Consider the following 15065-nt stretch of genomic DNA (forward strand, 5'->3'; position numbering starts at 1 on the left):
CAGTACAACTGGCATCCCTGTGGGGCCCCCTATTGGCCCCCAGGGCGTTGGGAAGGTTACGCTCATATCCGTCTGCTGACACGTCCGCCTGTCGGCACGCGGTGTGTTGCGTAACGCGACGTCTGGTTCGTGGCCTGTTCCATGGGTCTGTTCCCATATGTAACGTCATAGTGAAACGACTGAAGGGGAATGTCTGGGTTACGTACGTAACCCTCGTTCCCTGAAGGAGGGAACGGAGACGTTACATCCCCTGCCACGACCTGACGTCGTGCTGACGCCGGGCTGCAGCTCGGCTCCTCAGCAAAAGCCTGAATGAGTGGTAGCACGCCGCCGCCTTATATACCCGTGTATACGGGGGAGTGGCTCGGCATGCAAATACCACTCGCCAATGTTCATTGGCCTTTTGAATAAGGCTTGGAGATGATTGGACTCTCAAGCGAGTTCCCATATGTAACGTCTCCGTTCCCTCCTTCAGGGAACGAGGGTTACGTACGTAACCTAGACGTTTTGTACTTCACTTGCATTCCAGTATCCACATAAAACAAATGGTTTGGCATAATATTACTTAAGTGTGTTGATAACGATTAAGCAGTGTGATTTTTTCCATATGTTTGGCTGACTGTATTTTATTATGATAATGGAAAGGCTTTTTCCTTCTAACAGTGGTAATGACTCCTTCTAGTCATACAGACAATCGAAACTGTAAACAGTTTGTGTTTGTGTAAATTTACAATTAAAACAAAACTTTGTGCTTTTGCAAAATAAAGAAAAAATAGGATGACGCTTTTTAGCCGTCTTCCTTTCGCGCAGCACAAAAATGAACCAAAAACTCCTTGTACTATAGCTACTTGTTGCACCATCCAGCACTCTTCGCTAAATACAAGGTGAGTTGTTAACTTAAAATGAAATGAACTTTTGTAAACATCTAAGTTACCAAGTCAGATAACACGGCTAATTAATAAACATTAGCTAACATCAACTAATTTCCTCTTGCACGTTACTTTACAGAGTGGGGAATAGCAGACTATATGTACTAACGCTACGTTTCTGTGATTGAACATTAGTACAACAACTAAGGTGAAATCACGTCTTTGCTTTTAAGCCTTCTGCCACGTTAACATCTTTTCAAAATCACGCCATTAAAAAAAAAAAAACAACAACTCGCTGGCTCTCATGTGTCTTTGAGTGTTCGTGAACTGATGAGACTGTGTGTGTGTGTGTGTGTGTGTGTACTTGTTTTTGCTACATAGTGGGGACCAAATGTCCCCACAATGATAGTAAAACCTGAAATTTTTGACATTGTGGGGACCGGCCTGCGGTCCCCACAATGTTAAAAAATGATTAAAAATAGTAAATGATGTTTATCTGAAAGTGTAACGATGCAAACATGTTTTCTGTGAGGGCTAGGTTTAGGGTTAGGGTTGGGTTAGGGGATAGACAATATCGTTTGGTCAGTACAAAATCTATAGAAGTCTATGGAAAGTCCCCACAATTCACAAAAACAAACATGTGTGTGCCCGCGCGCGCAGTACACTCTGCATCAACACTGAAATTAAAATTGATTTTAGAGCATTATTTTGATATTTTTAGCAGTACTATTTGTTTTTACACACACAAAAAATTAAATAATGTAATTAGTTGTTTTTGTTAAATCTAGTATATAACTAAATTACCACATCACATCTATTTTTAAAAGTACACTGATAAAAGATGAAGTGAAAACCGTGATACCGTGAAGCCGTGATATTTTTATCCAAGGTTATCATACCGTCAGAATCTTATACCGGCCCATGCCTAGAATCAGGTGTGTTAACTAAGAGAGACATGCAAAATATGCAGTGCTTTGGAAGAGGGGGGCGAGGCGCTGGTCTAATGAGCAGATGCTGTTTCTCAGGGATAGTGAGTAACTGTCTTGCTCAAGGGCATAATGGTGCAGTAACTCCTTCACTCTGATCACGTGGGACACTAAGCTCATGGACTTCCATTACAAAAATTTACAGATAATCCCTTGTCATTCAAGATATTCATGTTTTTCTTTCTTCAGTCATAAAGAAATCATGTTTTTCGAGGAACATTTCAGCATTTTTCTCCATATAATGGACTGATATGGTGCCCCGAGTTTGAACTTCCAAAATGCAGTTTAAATGCAGCTTCAAACGATCCCAAATGCAGTTGTAAACAATCCCAGCCGAGCAAGAAGGGTCTTATCTAGCGAAACGATCAGTTAATTTTGTTAAAAAAAAGTACAATTTAAATACTTTTTAATCTCAAACGCTCGTCTTGCCTTTCTCTCCCTGAACTCTGTGTATTCTGCCTCAAGACAGTTAGTGTATGTTTCGAAAAACTCCAATCGTATTTTCTCCCTCGACTTCGAAAATCATTTCAAAATCATCCTACATCACTGCAGAAGTACCAACCCAGTCTTTGCAAAGTGAACATGCAAAGGAGATCAAACACCTTTAACAAAAAAGGTAAAACAGCGATATAGGACGATTTTGAAGTTGAGGGAAAACACGAGATGGGAGTTTTTCGACATACCTTAACTGTCATGAGCCAAAATACACAGAGTTCAGGCAGAGTAAGACAAGACGAGCATTTGACGTAAAAACGTATATAAATTTTACTATTTTTATGAAAATAACCGATCATTTCACTAGATAAGACCCTTCTTCCTCTGCTAGGATCATTTACAACTGCATTTGGGATTGTTTGAAGCCGCATAAACTGCATTTTGGAAGTTCAAAATTTGGGCACCATATCAGTCCATTATATGGAGAAAAATGATGAAATGTTTTCCTCAAAAAACAATTTCTTTACGACTAAGGAAAGAAAGACATGAACATCTTGGATGACAAGGGGGTGAGTACATGTAATGCCAAGCCAGCAGAGGGAGCCATCACCCGAATACTGACTGCACGCTCCCTCTGCTGCTTCTACTGCCACTTCCTGTTTGGCAGTACTTAAGGACTCACCATGTGCTCACACCTTTGCGAAGTATTGCCAGTTTACCTGCCTTACCAAGCGTTTTCTGATTATCCTGATTTGTTTACACGTGTATGATTCTGCTTTGTTTTCTGACTACCGTTTTCTTGGATTCCCCTATTGGATTGTTTGCCTGTGTGGACTGATATCACGGTTTGACATTATTGCCTGGTTTCTCACTACGTTTATCGGATTACCCCTGGACTGTCGAAAGATTGGACTGCTTTCTGGTTACCGACCACTGCCTGGTTACACGTGTATGTTTTCTGTGCTTTGCAATAAACTTCTGCATATGGATTCTAACGCCGCCTCAGCGTCCTCGTTACAGAATACTTCGCCGCCCTTGAATCCAGGGGAGGTTTCCAACTTGCAAGCGGCGTTCGCTTACCAAAGCGAACTGTTAAAGAGTTATCAGGAACAGCTCACGAAACTTCAATCGGTCAACGAACACCTGACGCACTACGTTCGATCTCTTCCTCCTCCCATGCCGTCAACGGTAAGCTTTGCCCTTCCTAACAAGTTTGATGGTACGGCTGAGCAATGTAAAGGATTTGTTCGTCAGGTAAAGCTGTATTTTGATTACCAACAAGACCGATTTGAGTCCGAGGAGAAGAGATGTGCGTTTCTCATGACTCTGCTCACTGGAAAAGCTCTCAATTGGGCTTCGGCGGTGTGGGACGCCGATCCCCAACTCAAAAAATCTGTTGAATATTTCCTGTTGCAAATTCGTGAAGTGTTCGAATATCCCGCTGGGGGCAGGGATATTTCGACACAAATCATTCATGCAAAACAAGGTAACCGTACAGCAGCAGAATATGCGATTGAGTTTCGTACTCTGGCAGCCCAGAGTGGATGGAATGATGTTTCTCTTAAAGCTATATTCTACAACAGTTTGAACATCGATCTTCAAACCGAGCTTGCCTGCCGGCGAGAGAATGCATCATTTTCAGAACTCATCAACCTCGCAATCAAGATCGACAATCTCATGAGACAGTCACCCAAGCAACGCACAAACCAGGGCAACCGTCACGTTCCCACAGGCTCTGATTCCACAACGGAACAAACACTGTCCGAACCCATGCAACTCAACGCCTCAAGAATGACAGAAGAGGAACGGGTTAGACGTCGTGTTAACCGTTTGTGCTTCTACTGCGGTGGACCAGGCCACCGTAGCAGCGGATGCCCACTCAAATCCAAGACTTCCTCAGGGGTAAATATCCAAAACCTTTCCATACTACAGTACAAATCTCTGACATTACCGGTTACCATAAAAACTGATACTCTCTCTCTCGATCTCACAGCGATGATTGACTCTGGGGCTGCACTGAATCTCATTAACAAGGATATCGTCAAGAAATATAACATCCCCACTCAACCATGCATACCACCCATTCAGATCAAGGCCATTAACGACACCCTCATCGACCACGGCATCCACCATCAAACCAAAACCATAACTCTACAGATTGGTCTGCTTCACCAGGAAAGTGTTACCTTGTATGTGGTCGATTCACCCAAGTACGAGGTCATCCTTGGATTCCCCTGGCTCTCCATCCATGATCCTGACATCTCCTGGTTCCAAGGGGAGTTGACTCACTGGTCCCCATTCTGCAAGAAGAACTGTCTCCTTGTTCAACCACAGCCATGTCTCACCACAAGCATTGAGAGCCCTGACACCAAGGTAAAGATTACCATTCCCAGTCACTATCAAGATTTGTCAGAAGTTTTCAGTAAGATTAAAGCTACACAACTTCCTCCACATCGTCCCTGGGACTGTGCAATTGATTTTACTACCCAATGCCATGCCACCCAGAAGTAAAGTTTACCCATTATCACGAATGGAGGACCAGGCTATGGAGGACTACATCGAGGAGGCACTTGAATCAGGTTTCATCCGTGTATCTACATCCCCTGCAGCAGCTGGCTTCTTCTTCGTAAACAAGAAGGATGGTGGACTACAGCCTTGCATTGACTATTGAGGACTCAACAACGTCACGGTAAAATTCCGTTACCCTTTGCCTCTAGTTCCACCAAGCCAGACCCGATCGTCCAGCACCACGACCACGGGGACGACCTCGCCGAGCTCCAGGAGTCGCTCCTAGAGGGAGGGGTACTGTAATGCCAAGCCAGCAGAGGGAGCCATCACCCGAATACTGACTGCACGCTCCCTCTGCTGCTTCTACTGCCACTTCCTGTTTGGCAGTACTTAAGGACTCACCATGTGCTCACACCTTCGCGAAGTATTGCCAGTTTACCTGCCTTACTGAGCGTTTTCTGATTATCCTGATTTGTTTACACGTGTATGATTCTGCTTTGTTTTCTGACTACCATTTTCTTGGATTCCCCTATTGGATTGTTTGCCTGTGTGGACTGATATCACGGTTTGACATTATTGCCTGGTTTCTCACTACGTTTATCAGATTACCCCTGGACTGTCGAAAGATTGGACTGCTTTCTGGTTACCGACCACTGCCTGGTTACACGTGTATGTTTTCTGTGCTTTGCAATAAACTTCCGCATATGGATTCTAACGCCGCCTCAGCGTCCTCGTTACAGTACATTATCTGTAATTTTTGTTCTGGAAGTGAACTAATCCTTTAAGATGCAGAAAAAGAAAGAAAATCTGAGGCACAGGAAAAGACTTGTATGTGAATGAGTACATTGCTAGAAGGCAATCGGTTTGTTTCAAAATACTTTTGGTTTAAGAATATGAGCACACAGGGAACAAAACTAAATTCAAAATTGCAGCTGCAATGCTGCAAAGGGCTCCACACGATCCCAGCCTAGGAATAAGAGTCTTATCTAGTGAAACGATTGGTCATTTTCTAAAAATAAATAAACATTTATATACTTTTTAATCACAAATGCTCCTCTTTTTAGAAAATGACTGATTGTTTCACTAGATAAGACTCTTATTCCTCTGCTGGGATTGTGTAGAGCCCTTTTAAGCATTGAAACTTGCACCTTCCACCCCACTGAAGTCCACTATATGGAGAGAAATCCTGGAATGTTTTCCTCAAAAACCTTCATTTCTTTAAACTGAAGAAAGAAAGACATGACCATCTTGGATGACATGGGGGTGAGTAAATAAGGAAATGTTCACTAAAAATGAAAATGCTGCCTTGGGAACTAGCTGAAATAAAATATGCTTATGTAAGCGTTTTGTTTCAAGTAACAAAAAATGTTTTATGGTTTTATTTTTTATAACTACAATAACCCTGATGCCCTTAACTTGTAATTAAGAATCTGATGCCAATACCTCAATTTATTTGACACTGACAGTACTAAACTCCTTCCCTGGAATCACACAGCCGTTTGATTTAAGTCATACAACAATCATGATTTACTGATCATATGACCATGCACACAATCTATTATATCCCTTTCATATTGTGATGGGGTGTGTTTCTCTGACAACTGGCCATTAACACCCCTCTTGTAATGAAAAACTTATGTACTGTAAATCATTAACTTTAACCTTAAGATTTAAGCATTACACTGGAACTGTGTATCATCTTCCTGAGATGATATAGATGACGCATGCAGGGCACAATAAAGTCGCTTTGCAATGACCTTGTTTACACGAACAGGATTTTTCCCACAGGCCATCCAAGATGTAGTGTCAGCCTCAGATGTCACGCTCACGGACTGCTGGCTGAACATCTGATGCATATGGCACACTTAACTGGAAACACTTAAGGAGTTTCGGAAGTCGTCATCGGATTGGTTAGAATATACAGGATTTCTGGAAGACGTGTCTGACGTGTTCCAAACATTCCGCTTGGAAACAAAAATGTTGTGGCGCCAAACCCCCTCACAAAATAAAAAAACGCCCTCATGTTTACAACTGAGACGATGAGCGCTTATGATCAACTAAACGCTGGATTTTCAAAGTATGTGAAAAATGTAAAGTTTATGGTATAGAATCTTTTAAATATGTTAGAGAGTTTTACACACCGATCTGTTATTGTGGTGACATATCCACGCCCCCTAAACATGATGCGGCACAAAACAAAACATGATTGGTTGCTTTACCTGTCAGTCATATGGCTTCTTGGATGGGCTTTGGCCATTCAAAGCTGCCAAGGTTTCCAGACCTTCTGCCCAGTGTTGCCAAGTCTGCGGTTTTCCTGCGTAATTGGGCTATTTTACACTGTTGCCGCAGGTTGTTTTTGATGTCCGCAAGTTAAAGCGACCCCAATAATGTCATATTTAGTGCCTGAAATACGAATTTACCAGGTTAACCCCCTTGAAACACGATTGGACTGGTTTTGGGTTAGTTTTGAGTAGTAATTGGGGGGTTTTGTTGTAAAAAACCTGGCAACCCTGCTTCTGCAGTAATCTGAATTTTTGGCTATGCGAGACTATCTAAGATGTAGATGAATTTGTTTGTTCATGGAAACAGATTTGTATAAATGTAGCATTACATCACTTGCTCATCCTCTGCAGTGAATGGGTGCCGTCAGAATGAGAGTCCAAACAGCTGATAAAAACATCACAATAATCCACAAGTAATCCACACCACTCCAGTCCATCAGTTAATGCCTTGTAAAAAGCTGCGTGCTTGTAAGAAACACATCCATCATTAACAAGTTTTAATTTTAAACCATCACTTCTGGACAAAAAACAAGTCGATAATATTGTTTGCTCCAGTGAGGAAAAGTCGATCAAAATCCACCGACATATGTATTTAGATCTGTTTTGGTTTGTAAATGTTGCTTGATCTGTGCATATTTCTCTCCTGATTCATCCGAGATTACTTTGAAATAGAATGCAATATTATAGATACAGGATAGGAAAACATTGTAATGATGGATTTGTTTCTCACAAACATGCAGCTTTTCACTTCACAAGATGTTTACTGATGGACTGGAGGGTGTGGATTATTTGTGGATTATTGTGATGTTTTTATCAGCTGTTTGGACTCTCATTCTGACGGCACCCATTCACTGCAACGGATCCATTCGTGAGCAAGTGATGTAATGCTACATTTATACAAATCTGTTCTGATGAAGAAACAAACTCATCTACACCTTGGTTGGCCTGAGGGTAAATTTTTAGCTTATTAATTTATTTATTTATTTATTTTTGTTGAACTAATAAACGATTAAACAATTAGTTATAATTTTCTTTTTGGTAATTTAGCAATCAGTAATGCAAATTCTTTTTCAAAAAAAGTAGTATGCAGGCAAGTTTTCTATGTCAAAGAAAGTTTAAGTTAAGAGGTATGGCACATTTATCGTAAATCAACAAAACCATTTCACAGCAATTACACTGTGATGCTTTGAAACACGAAACCTTATCCTTTCATGTTTCAGTAGAAATTTATTAATAAAATCGGACACCATTACTGCCACTCTTATCTGGAAAGAAACAAAAGCTTGTCTGAACAAAGTTAAACTACAAAACAATGTGATCTCATAATAAATGGCCCTGTAGTAGATTTTATCTAGTATCTTGCAATATTAACCATATCATATCTGTTTAGAAGCTGTTGTTCAGTAAAGCGTAATAAAACAAAGTAACCGCCCTCCTTTTCTTGGACAACATCTACAGAACAAATGTCAGACTCAGAGCACAATCTTAGGTACTGTATTACGCTGTGATGTTTTTGCATAATCACAATACAGGAGCCTGCTGAGTTCTGAGAGTGCTAATTCACAAACGAAGGGCGCTAAATATCTACCGAAAATGAAATATGATGCTAAAAGGCTGAATATCACAGCCATGATCGGGTCGTACTATACACTAAAAGAAAAAACAAAAATATACATCACATATCCCTGAATAAAATATGATAGTCTGAAAATATGATAAAATAAGTCTGTTAATAAGATTTACTAATTAGTCATGACAATTAAGCACCCAATTAAACAAATGATCATTACTGTAATGCAAAATTCTTTAAACATAAATGTGACCTAGATATGTGCAGTATCAGATTTTGTGAGATTCACTCAAGATTGACAACAAACAATTTGTCATTTTGTTTTTTATTTAAGCTAAAAAGTTCCCATACACTCTGTATAAATCGTTTACTTATATTTTATTAATATGAATTTAAAAAAATGCAAAGCTGATAATCTACCATATTTTATATACTAATCATGGCTCAACAGTATAAGCATTTCACCTGCATTTGCAACTAAAAATGTGTGTGAACTGTAAAACATATTTAGGAGCTTGTGCACAAATGATTTTTATGAAATTTTAGGTACCTTAAATTTAATAATAAAATGTCTTAATTATAATTTTAAGAAATCTTAAATTTGGGGGTGAAAAATAGGAATCATGAAGTCTAATTTTTTCATTAAATTTCTAAAAGGTATGATTTTGTTAAATAAATATGAAGTTTGAAGCAGAAACATTTAAAAACCTAATGTACTTTCTGAATTAAAAAAAAAAAAAAAATCTCCTTATATCCCTTTTTTTAAAAAACATATTATTTTATGCATTTTCATTGCACCCCTAAAGATTTTTAAGATTTTTTCAAATCAGAAGCACACGTGTTAGGAAAAACTGCCATGACTATATCAAATTTACCAAAAACTGCCAACAATATTACTTCATCAACTACGAAATCCATCCATCTGACAAAAGGATTTTAGTCCAATTTAGAGCTGAATGTCAAAATATTTCTAAAATATCTAGGGTTACGCGGGGAGTTGTCTGTTGTGAAAATGTTCACGACCTCTCTAACACGCGTCTGCCGTGACAATGAACTCTAAATAGGCAACAATCATAAATCAGTGTTGACAAACAGTACTGTATATATATAAATCATGCTGCTGAGCACAGTGTGTGTGAGACTTTACCATTCTGCTGTGGCTGGCTGTCATGCTGGAGCCGCTGAATTTGAAGAGTGAGTTGTTCGGTTTCATAGGTGAGAACTGGAATTTAGGCTCACTGTATTCTGTCATCGATCCCGGAGCTACAAAAGATGCAAACAAATTTGCAAATTACATAATTGTCCTAATTCACTACTGACTAGACTAGATAATTAAACATGGTACTATTAGTAAATGTCTAGCACACATTTTTTGGCTTTGTTTGTTCGTAGGGCTGCAAAATGTCCCCCAAAGTTTTGTAATTATATATAAATATGACTATTATCTTTTATTCTTATTATTATTAAATAAAAAATAATTACAACACTTTACAATAAGGTTTATTAGTTACCATTAGTTAACTACAGTAGTTAACATGAACTAAGAATGAACAATACGTCTACAGCATTTATTAATTTTAGTTAATGGTAACTTCAGCATTTACTAACGCATTATTAAAATCACAAATGTTTGTTTACATAAGTAATGCACTGTGAACTAACATGAACTAACAATGAATGACTGTATTTTCTTTAACTAACATTAACAAAGATCAATAAAAAAAATCATTGTTTGAATTCAGTAGTTAGTACAATAACATTAACTAATGGAAGCTTATTGTAAGGTGTTAACAAAAAAAAAGAAAGAAAGAAATATTATTATAGTAAATAAATCAAGCATTTAAGAAAACTTATATAATCATTTAATTTTATTTTACAGTGCAACTGTAAATTTATAATGCTAATGTCTATGGCTGTCCTAATTTATTCATTTTAAACATTAAAACACTATACTAAATACTAGACATTTATTAAGCACGTAACAATCGAATTAAGTCATATCAAGATTTTGGTTTTGATTAATCATGCAGCATTATCCAAATGTTTCACTTATACAACTTTAATTTTCAAAATGTATCTAAATAGACAAATATATAAATATATCAAACTTTAATCAAACTTTAAAGGCGATTTTCTCAGTATTTAGATTTTTTTGCCAACCTCAGATTCGAGATTGTCAAATAGTTGTTTCTTGTATATTGTCTTATCCTAACAAACCATACATCAATGGAAAGCTTCTTTATTCAGCTTTCAGATGATGTATAAATCTCAGTTTCACAACTTGGACCCTTATGACTGGTTTTGTGGTCCAGGGTCATATATATTCTTGAAAGATTATTTTTTAAAAATACAGTGTTTAAAAAATACACCCTTTCTCTAAAATATTAATACAAAAAAGAATAAATCTTGCACGCTATCCGCACTTGCAAATGTATCAAAATATAAATGTATTCACTCACAATGTTTCGGTCCCGTGACCTTCGTCAGGCATTAAAACGAATCAAATTTTATCCAAAAATTGGGTGCAGAAATGTTAATTTTTATAGTTTTAGAAGACTGAAGCATCTTTGAACTTCATATATACTTGCACACAAAATATTGACGTTAAGAATTATAAATCTGTTATTATAATGTTAATACCAAAAGTACAATAAAATACAACCTTCAACTGTGTTAAACAAGAAACATTATTCTATAATTACTCTCTTGGCAAAAATCTCTTTAAATGCAATTAAACTGAATTCAAATCAGCAAAGTTCTGAACTAGACAGCGCGTCACTTCTAAACACTGGGTGGGTCGTTATACTACGTCTGTGTCTCAAAGCTTGCGTACCTAGACAGCATTTTGGCCTGCATAAGCTCACAAAAATGATGTGAATTTACAGTATATTCCTGGATAATAGCTGTTGCAATTTTAGAGTAGCAGTTCTACGATTTACTCCAACTAAATGGTGTCTGTATAACAAAGAAGTGTTTAAATGTAAAGAAAATAAGGAAAGATTTTACTTTAAAGTACATTTTAAATCATACCATGCTATAAAAAGTACACTTGTTGTGTTGACTAACATACTAAAGCACGTGTAAAGTATTGAATTATTTGTGTGTTAATACACACTTCATTTAAAGAAAATATATTTTAACTGAACTACGATGCAACTTCATCTCTACACATGTGTATTTACAAATATATTTAACTATATGACATAATTTTCAGTGGAACAGCATTTAAGTATATTTTAGTTTATCATAATTGCTTTTCAGTACATTCGGTAGTAACCATATTTCAAAGACAACAGAGGTAATTATGGAATTAAATATAAAGCTCTACTTAGGTGAGTCAAAAAGCTTTCTAAGGTTCAGATAATTGCACTTAATATAAATTTCAACTATGATACATTTTTACTGAACTGCTCAGTAAATAACATGCAATTAAGTGTTTGAAAACATCATCAGTATATTACTTCAAAGAACATAATTTTCGTACTTTTTGTATAAGCATGCTAAAGTTGCCTTCTTTTGACAAGGGAGAGTCTATTGTGTTGTAGTTTTTGCTTTCATGTGAATTTACAGTACTATGTTTTTTGATTACAGTTTTTTTTTTTTTTTTTTTAAATCAATAACTGTTTCTTGACAGTCCACCATGTAAAACTAAATGTTCATCAGGGATAAAAATGTTGCATGCCCAAAGAGATAAAAAACTAACAATGTTTTAATAAATAATTACTAGACAAGTCCCAGTTGTTTACTGAAAACTAATATTATTATTCAACGCTACAATGTGCAATATTGCCACATAGTAGACAGCAACTTATTATACTTGCTTCCAGCCAAATGTAACATTAATAAATCATGATGATTTCAAAACACAACTAAACTAATCCCACAATGTGTGATATGTTTACTTTTTACATTAATTAGTTATGAAACAGTGACCTGGAATTTATTGATGTCAAAGGAAACATTGTTGATTTGTAAGATTAAGTGTTTCACTGAAAAATACTGTATGGTATTTAGAATGCTTGCAGCATTTTGGGACAAAATGTGAGTATGTCAGCCCCCAAAATGCAGTTTAGGCTTCTAGTTCACAAGGTGTTGAGACACACCCCTGTCAAAAACACTTGTGTTTGAGATATTGATTACATATGAATGCAGCTTTGCCTCAAAGACCTGCTTGAACTTGCTAATGAAAAAATGTTTTCAGATACTGACAAAAAAGTATGCAGTTTAGTTGTAAGATTACTTTCATGTTGCTTTATTGGTATTATAATTAATGCAGCGCACTTACTTGTTGGCGACGGAATGGAGTCACTCTTGACCATCTTCGACTGTCTTCTCTTTACGGTGTTTACCTGCTCCAGGACGCGCTGCTGTCCCGTGCGCTGTTTTTTGTCGGACGGCAGGACGAGAGAGGTGTCGTCCGTGGAGACGCTGCCCAGAGCCGAGCGAATCGGTTCGGCAGTCATAGCTGCACTCAGTGGTTCTGCTCGCACCTTCGGCTAAATCCACAGGTTGTCCTTCGACAACACGAAACCCCAGTTCAGCAGTGGATAGAGTGACAGTATGTGTGCGCTTAAGTGGGGAACCACACCTAAGATCACGCCCACTGGATGTGCCGCGCTCCACAGGCCAATCACAGGCTCACATTTTTAAACCTGTCAAATACCATTTACCTGGCGTTTCTATTATTGAATTATAATTAGGGTAATAAAAATTGGATTTTGTTATTGTTTGGTACATAGTGATTAAAAAGTGCTTATTGAAATTGCCTTAAGATTTTACAGTATATTATATAGTTAGCAAACCCTTTGTGTTTCCCAGCTGCATGGGATGTATAGTATGGCATTCAAGGAAAAAAAAAAGAAAAAAACAACAACTCTGTGTTCCCTCACTTGCGTTCAAAACAGATACTTTGCGTTACCGCACAAAAGTATTGCGTTCAAAAGAGCGTTCTGTCGCAAAAGTCTTGAGTCCCAACGAGAAACTTTGACTTCTCTCGTTTGCGTTCAAAACAGATGCGTTCTCTCGCAAAAGTCTTGCGTTCTAAAAAGACATATAGCGTTCTATCGCAAAGGTCTTGCATTCCAAAAAGAGATATAGCGTTCTCTTGCAAAAGTCTTGAGTCCCAAAGAGAAACCTTGACTTCTCTCATTTGCGTTCAAAACAGATCCGTTCCCTCGCAAAAGTCTTGCGTTCTAAAATGAGATATTGCGTTCTCTCGCAAAAGTCTTGCGTTCCAAAAAGAGTTATAACGTTCTCTTGCAAAAGTCTTGCGTCCCAAAGAGAAACTTTGACTTCACTCATTTGCGTTCAAAAACAGATACTTTGAGTTACCGCACAAAAGTATTGCGTTCAAAAGAGCGTTCTGTCGCAAAAGTCTTGAGTCCCAAAGAGAAACTTTGACTTCTCTCATTTGCGTTCAAAACAGATGCGTTCTCTCGCAAAAGTCTTGCGTTCTAAAAAGAGATATAACGTTCTGTCGCAAAAGTCTTGCGTCCCAAAGAGAAACTTTGACCTCTCTCATTTGCGTTCAAAACAGATGCGTTCTCTCGCGTTCTAAAATGAGATATAGCGTTCCCTCGCAAAAGTCTTGCGTCTAAATGAGATTCTTTGCCTTCTCCTTCTAAGTCTCGCATTCAAAAGAGATACTTTGCGTTTTCTCGCAAAAGTCTTGTGTTCCAAAGAGATAATATGCGTTCCCTCTTTGCGCTCCAAAGAGATACTTTTCATTCTCTCGCAAAAGTCTTGCGTTTAAAAGAAAAAAACTGCATTCTATCTATCTATTACTGAATAATAAGTAGCCCTGATAGCACGCATATCCCATAGACGTCTATTTCAAGTCTGCATTTACATCTGAAAGACGTATTTTTAGTGTTTGCTCTATGTCTATAGCAGGGATCGGCAACGTCGGTCCTGGAGTGCCGATTACCCGCAGAGTTTAGTTCCAACTCTAATCAAACACACCTGAACCTGGTATATTGGATGTTTCCTATCAGATGTCAAATAGACGTATATTAGATGTCTTTAAGTTGTTTATGATTTAGAACGTATGTAAAACTGACATCTTACAGACGTCTGTCAGATGTTTGTACGCAGCAGATGCTTTTCAGATCAAGTGATCTTTAACAGACATCTTGCAGACGAAGATGTGCTTGTGTTCAAAAGAGATAGTTTGCGTTCCCTCGCAAAAGTCTTGCGTTCCCAAGAGATAATATGCGTTGCCTCAAAAATGAGAGAAACTTCCTCACAAGTCTTGCGCTCCAAATAAACACTTTTGCGTTCTCTTTGTAATTCCAGTATGCAACGCAATACTTTTGCGAAAGTATATAAAAATACACTAAAATATAATTTTAAAATATAAATTTCTCTCTCTATAGCCATCACCATATCCCATACTGAAGCTTCACATAACATACAT

General features: G+C 37.8%; 1 protein-coding gene across 1 annotated transcript in view; it reads right to left on the reverse strand.

Annotated features, from left to right (window-relative positions):
- LOC127155133 (plakophilin-1) overlaps window positions 1-13202 on the reverse strand; it is a 48177-nt gene extending 34975 nt beyond the window's left edge. Inside the window, exons 1-2 of the mRNA XM_051097151.1 lie at window positions 12936-13202; window positions 9798-9913 (exon numbers count right to left, since the gene is read on the reverse strand). Of these exons, the coding sequence (XP_050953108.1) occupies window positions 9798-9913; window positions 12936-13113 (294 nt within the window). The 5' untranslated portion in view covers window positions 13114-13202. The remainder of the gene's footprint in view (window positions 1-9797; window positions 9914-12935) is intronic.
- Window positions 13203-15065: the final 1863 nt, after the last annotated feature.

The sequence above is a fragment of the Labeo rohita genome, chromosome 23, assembly GCF_022985175.1.
Source record: "Labeo rohita strain BAU-BD-2019 chromosome 23, IGBB_LRoh.1.0, whole genome shotgun sequence".
Classification (NCBI taxonomy): Eukaryota; Metazoa; Chordata; class Actinopteri; order Cypriniformes; family Cyprinidae; genus Labeo; species Labeo rohita.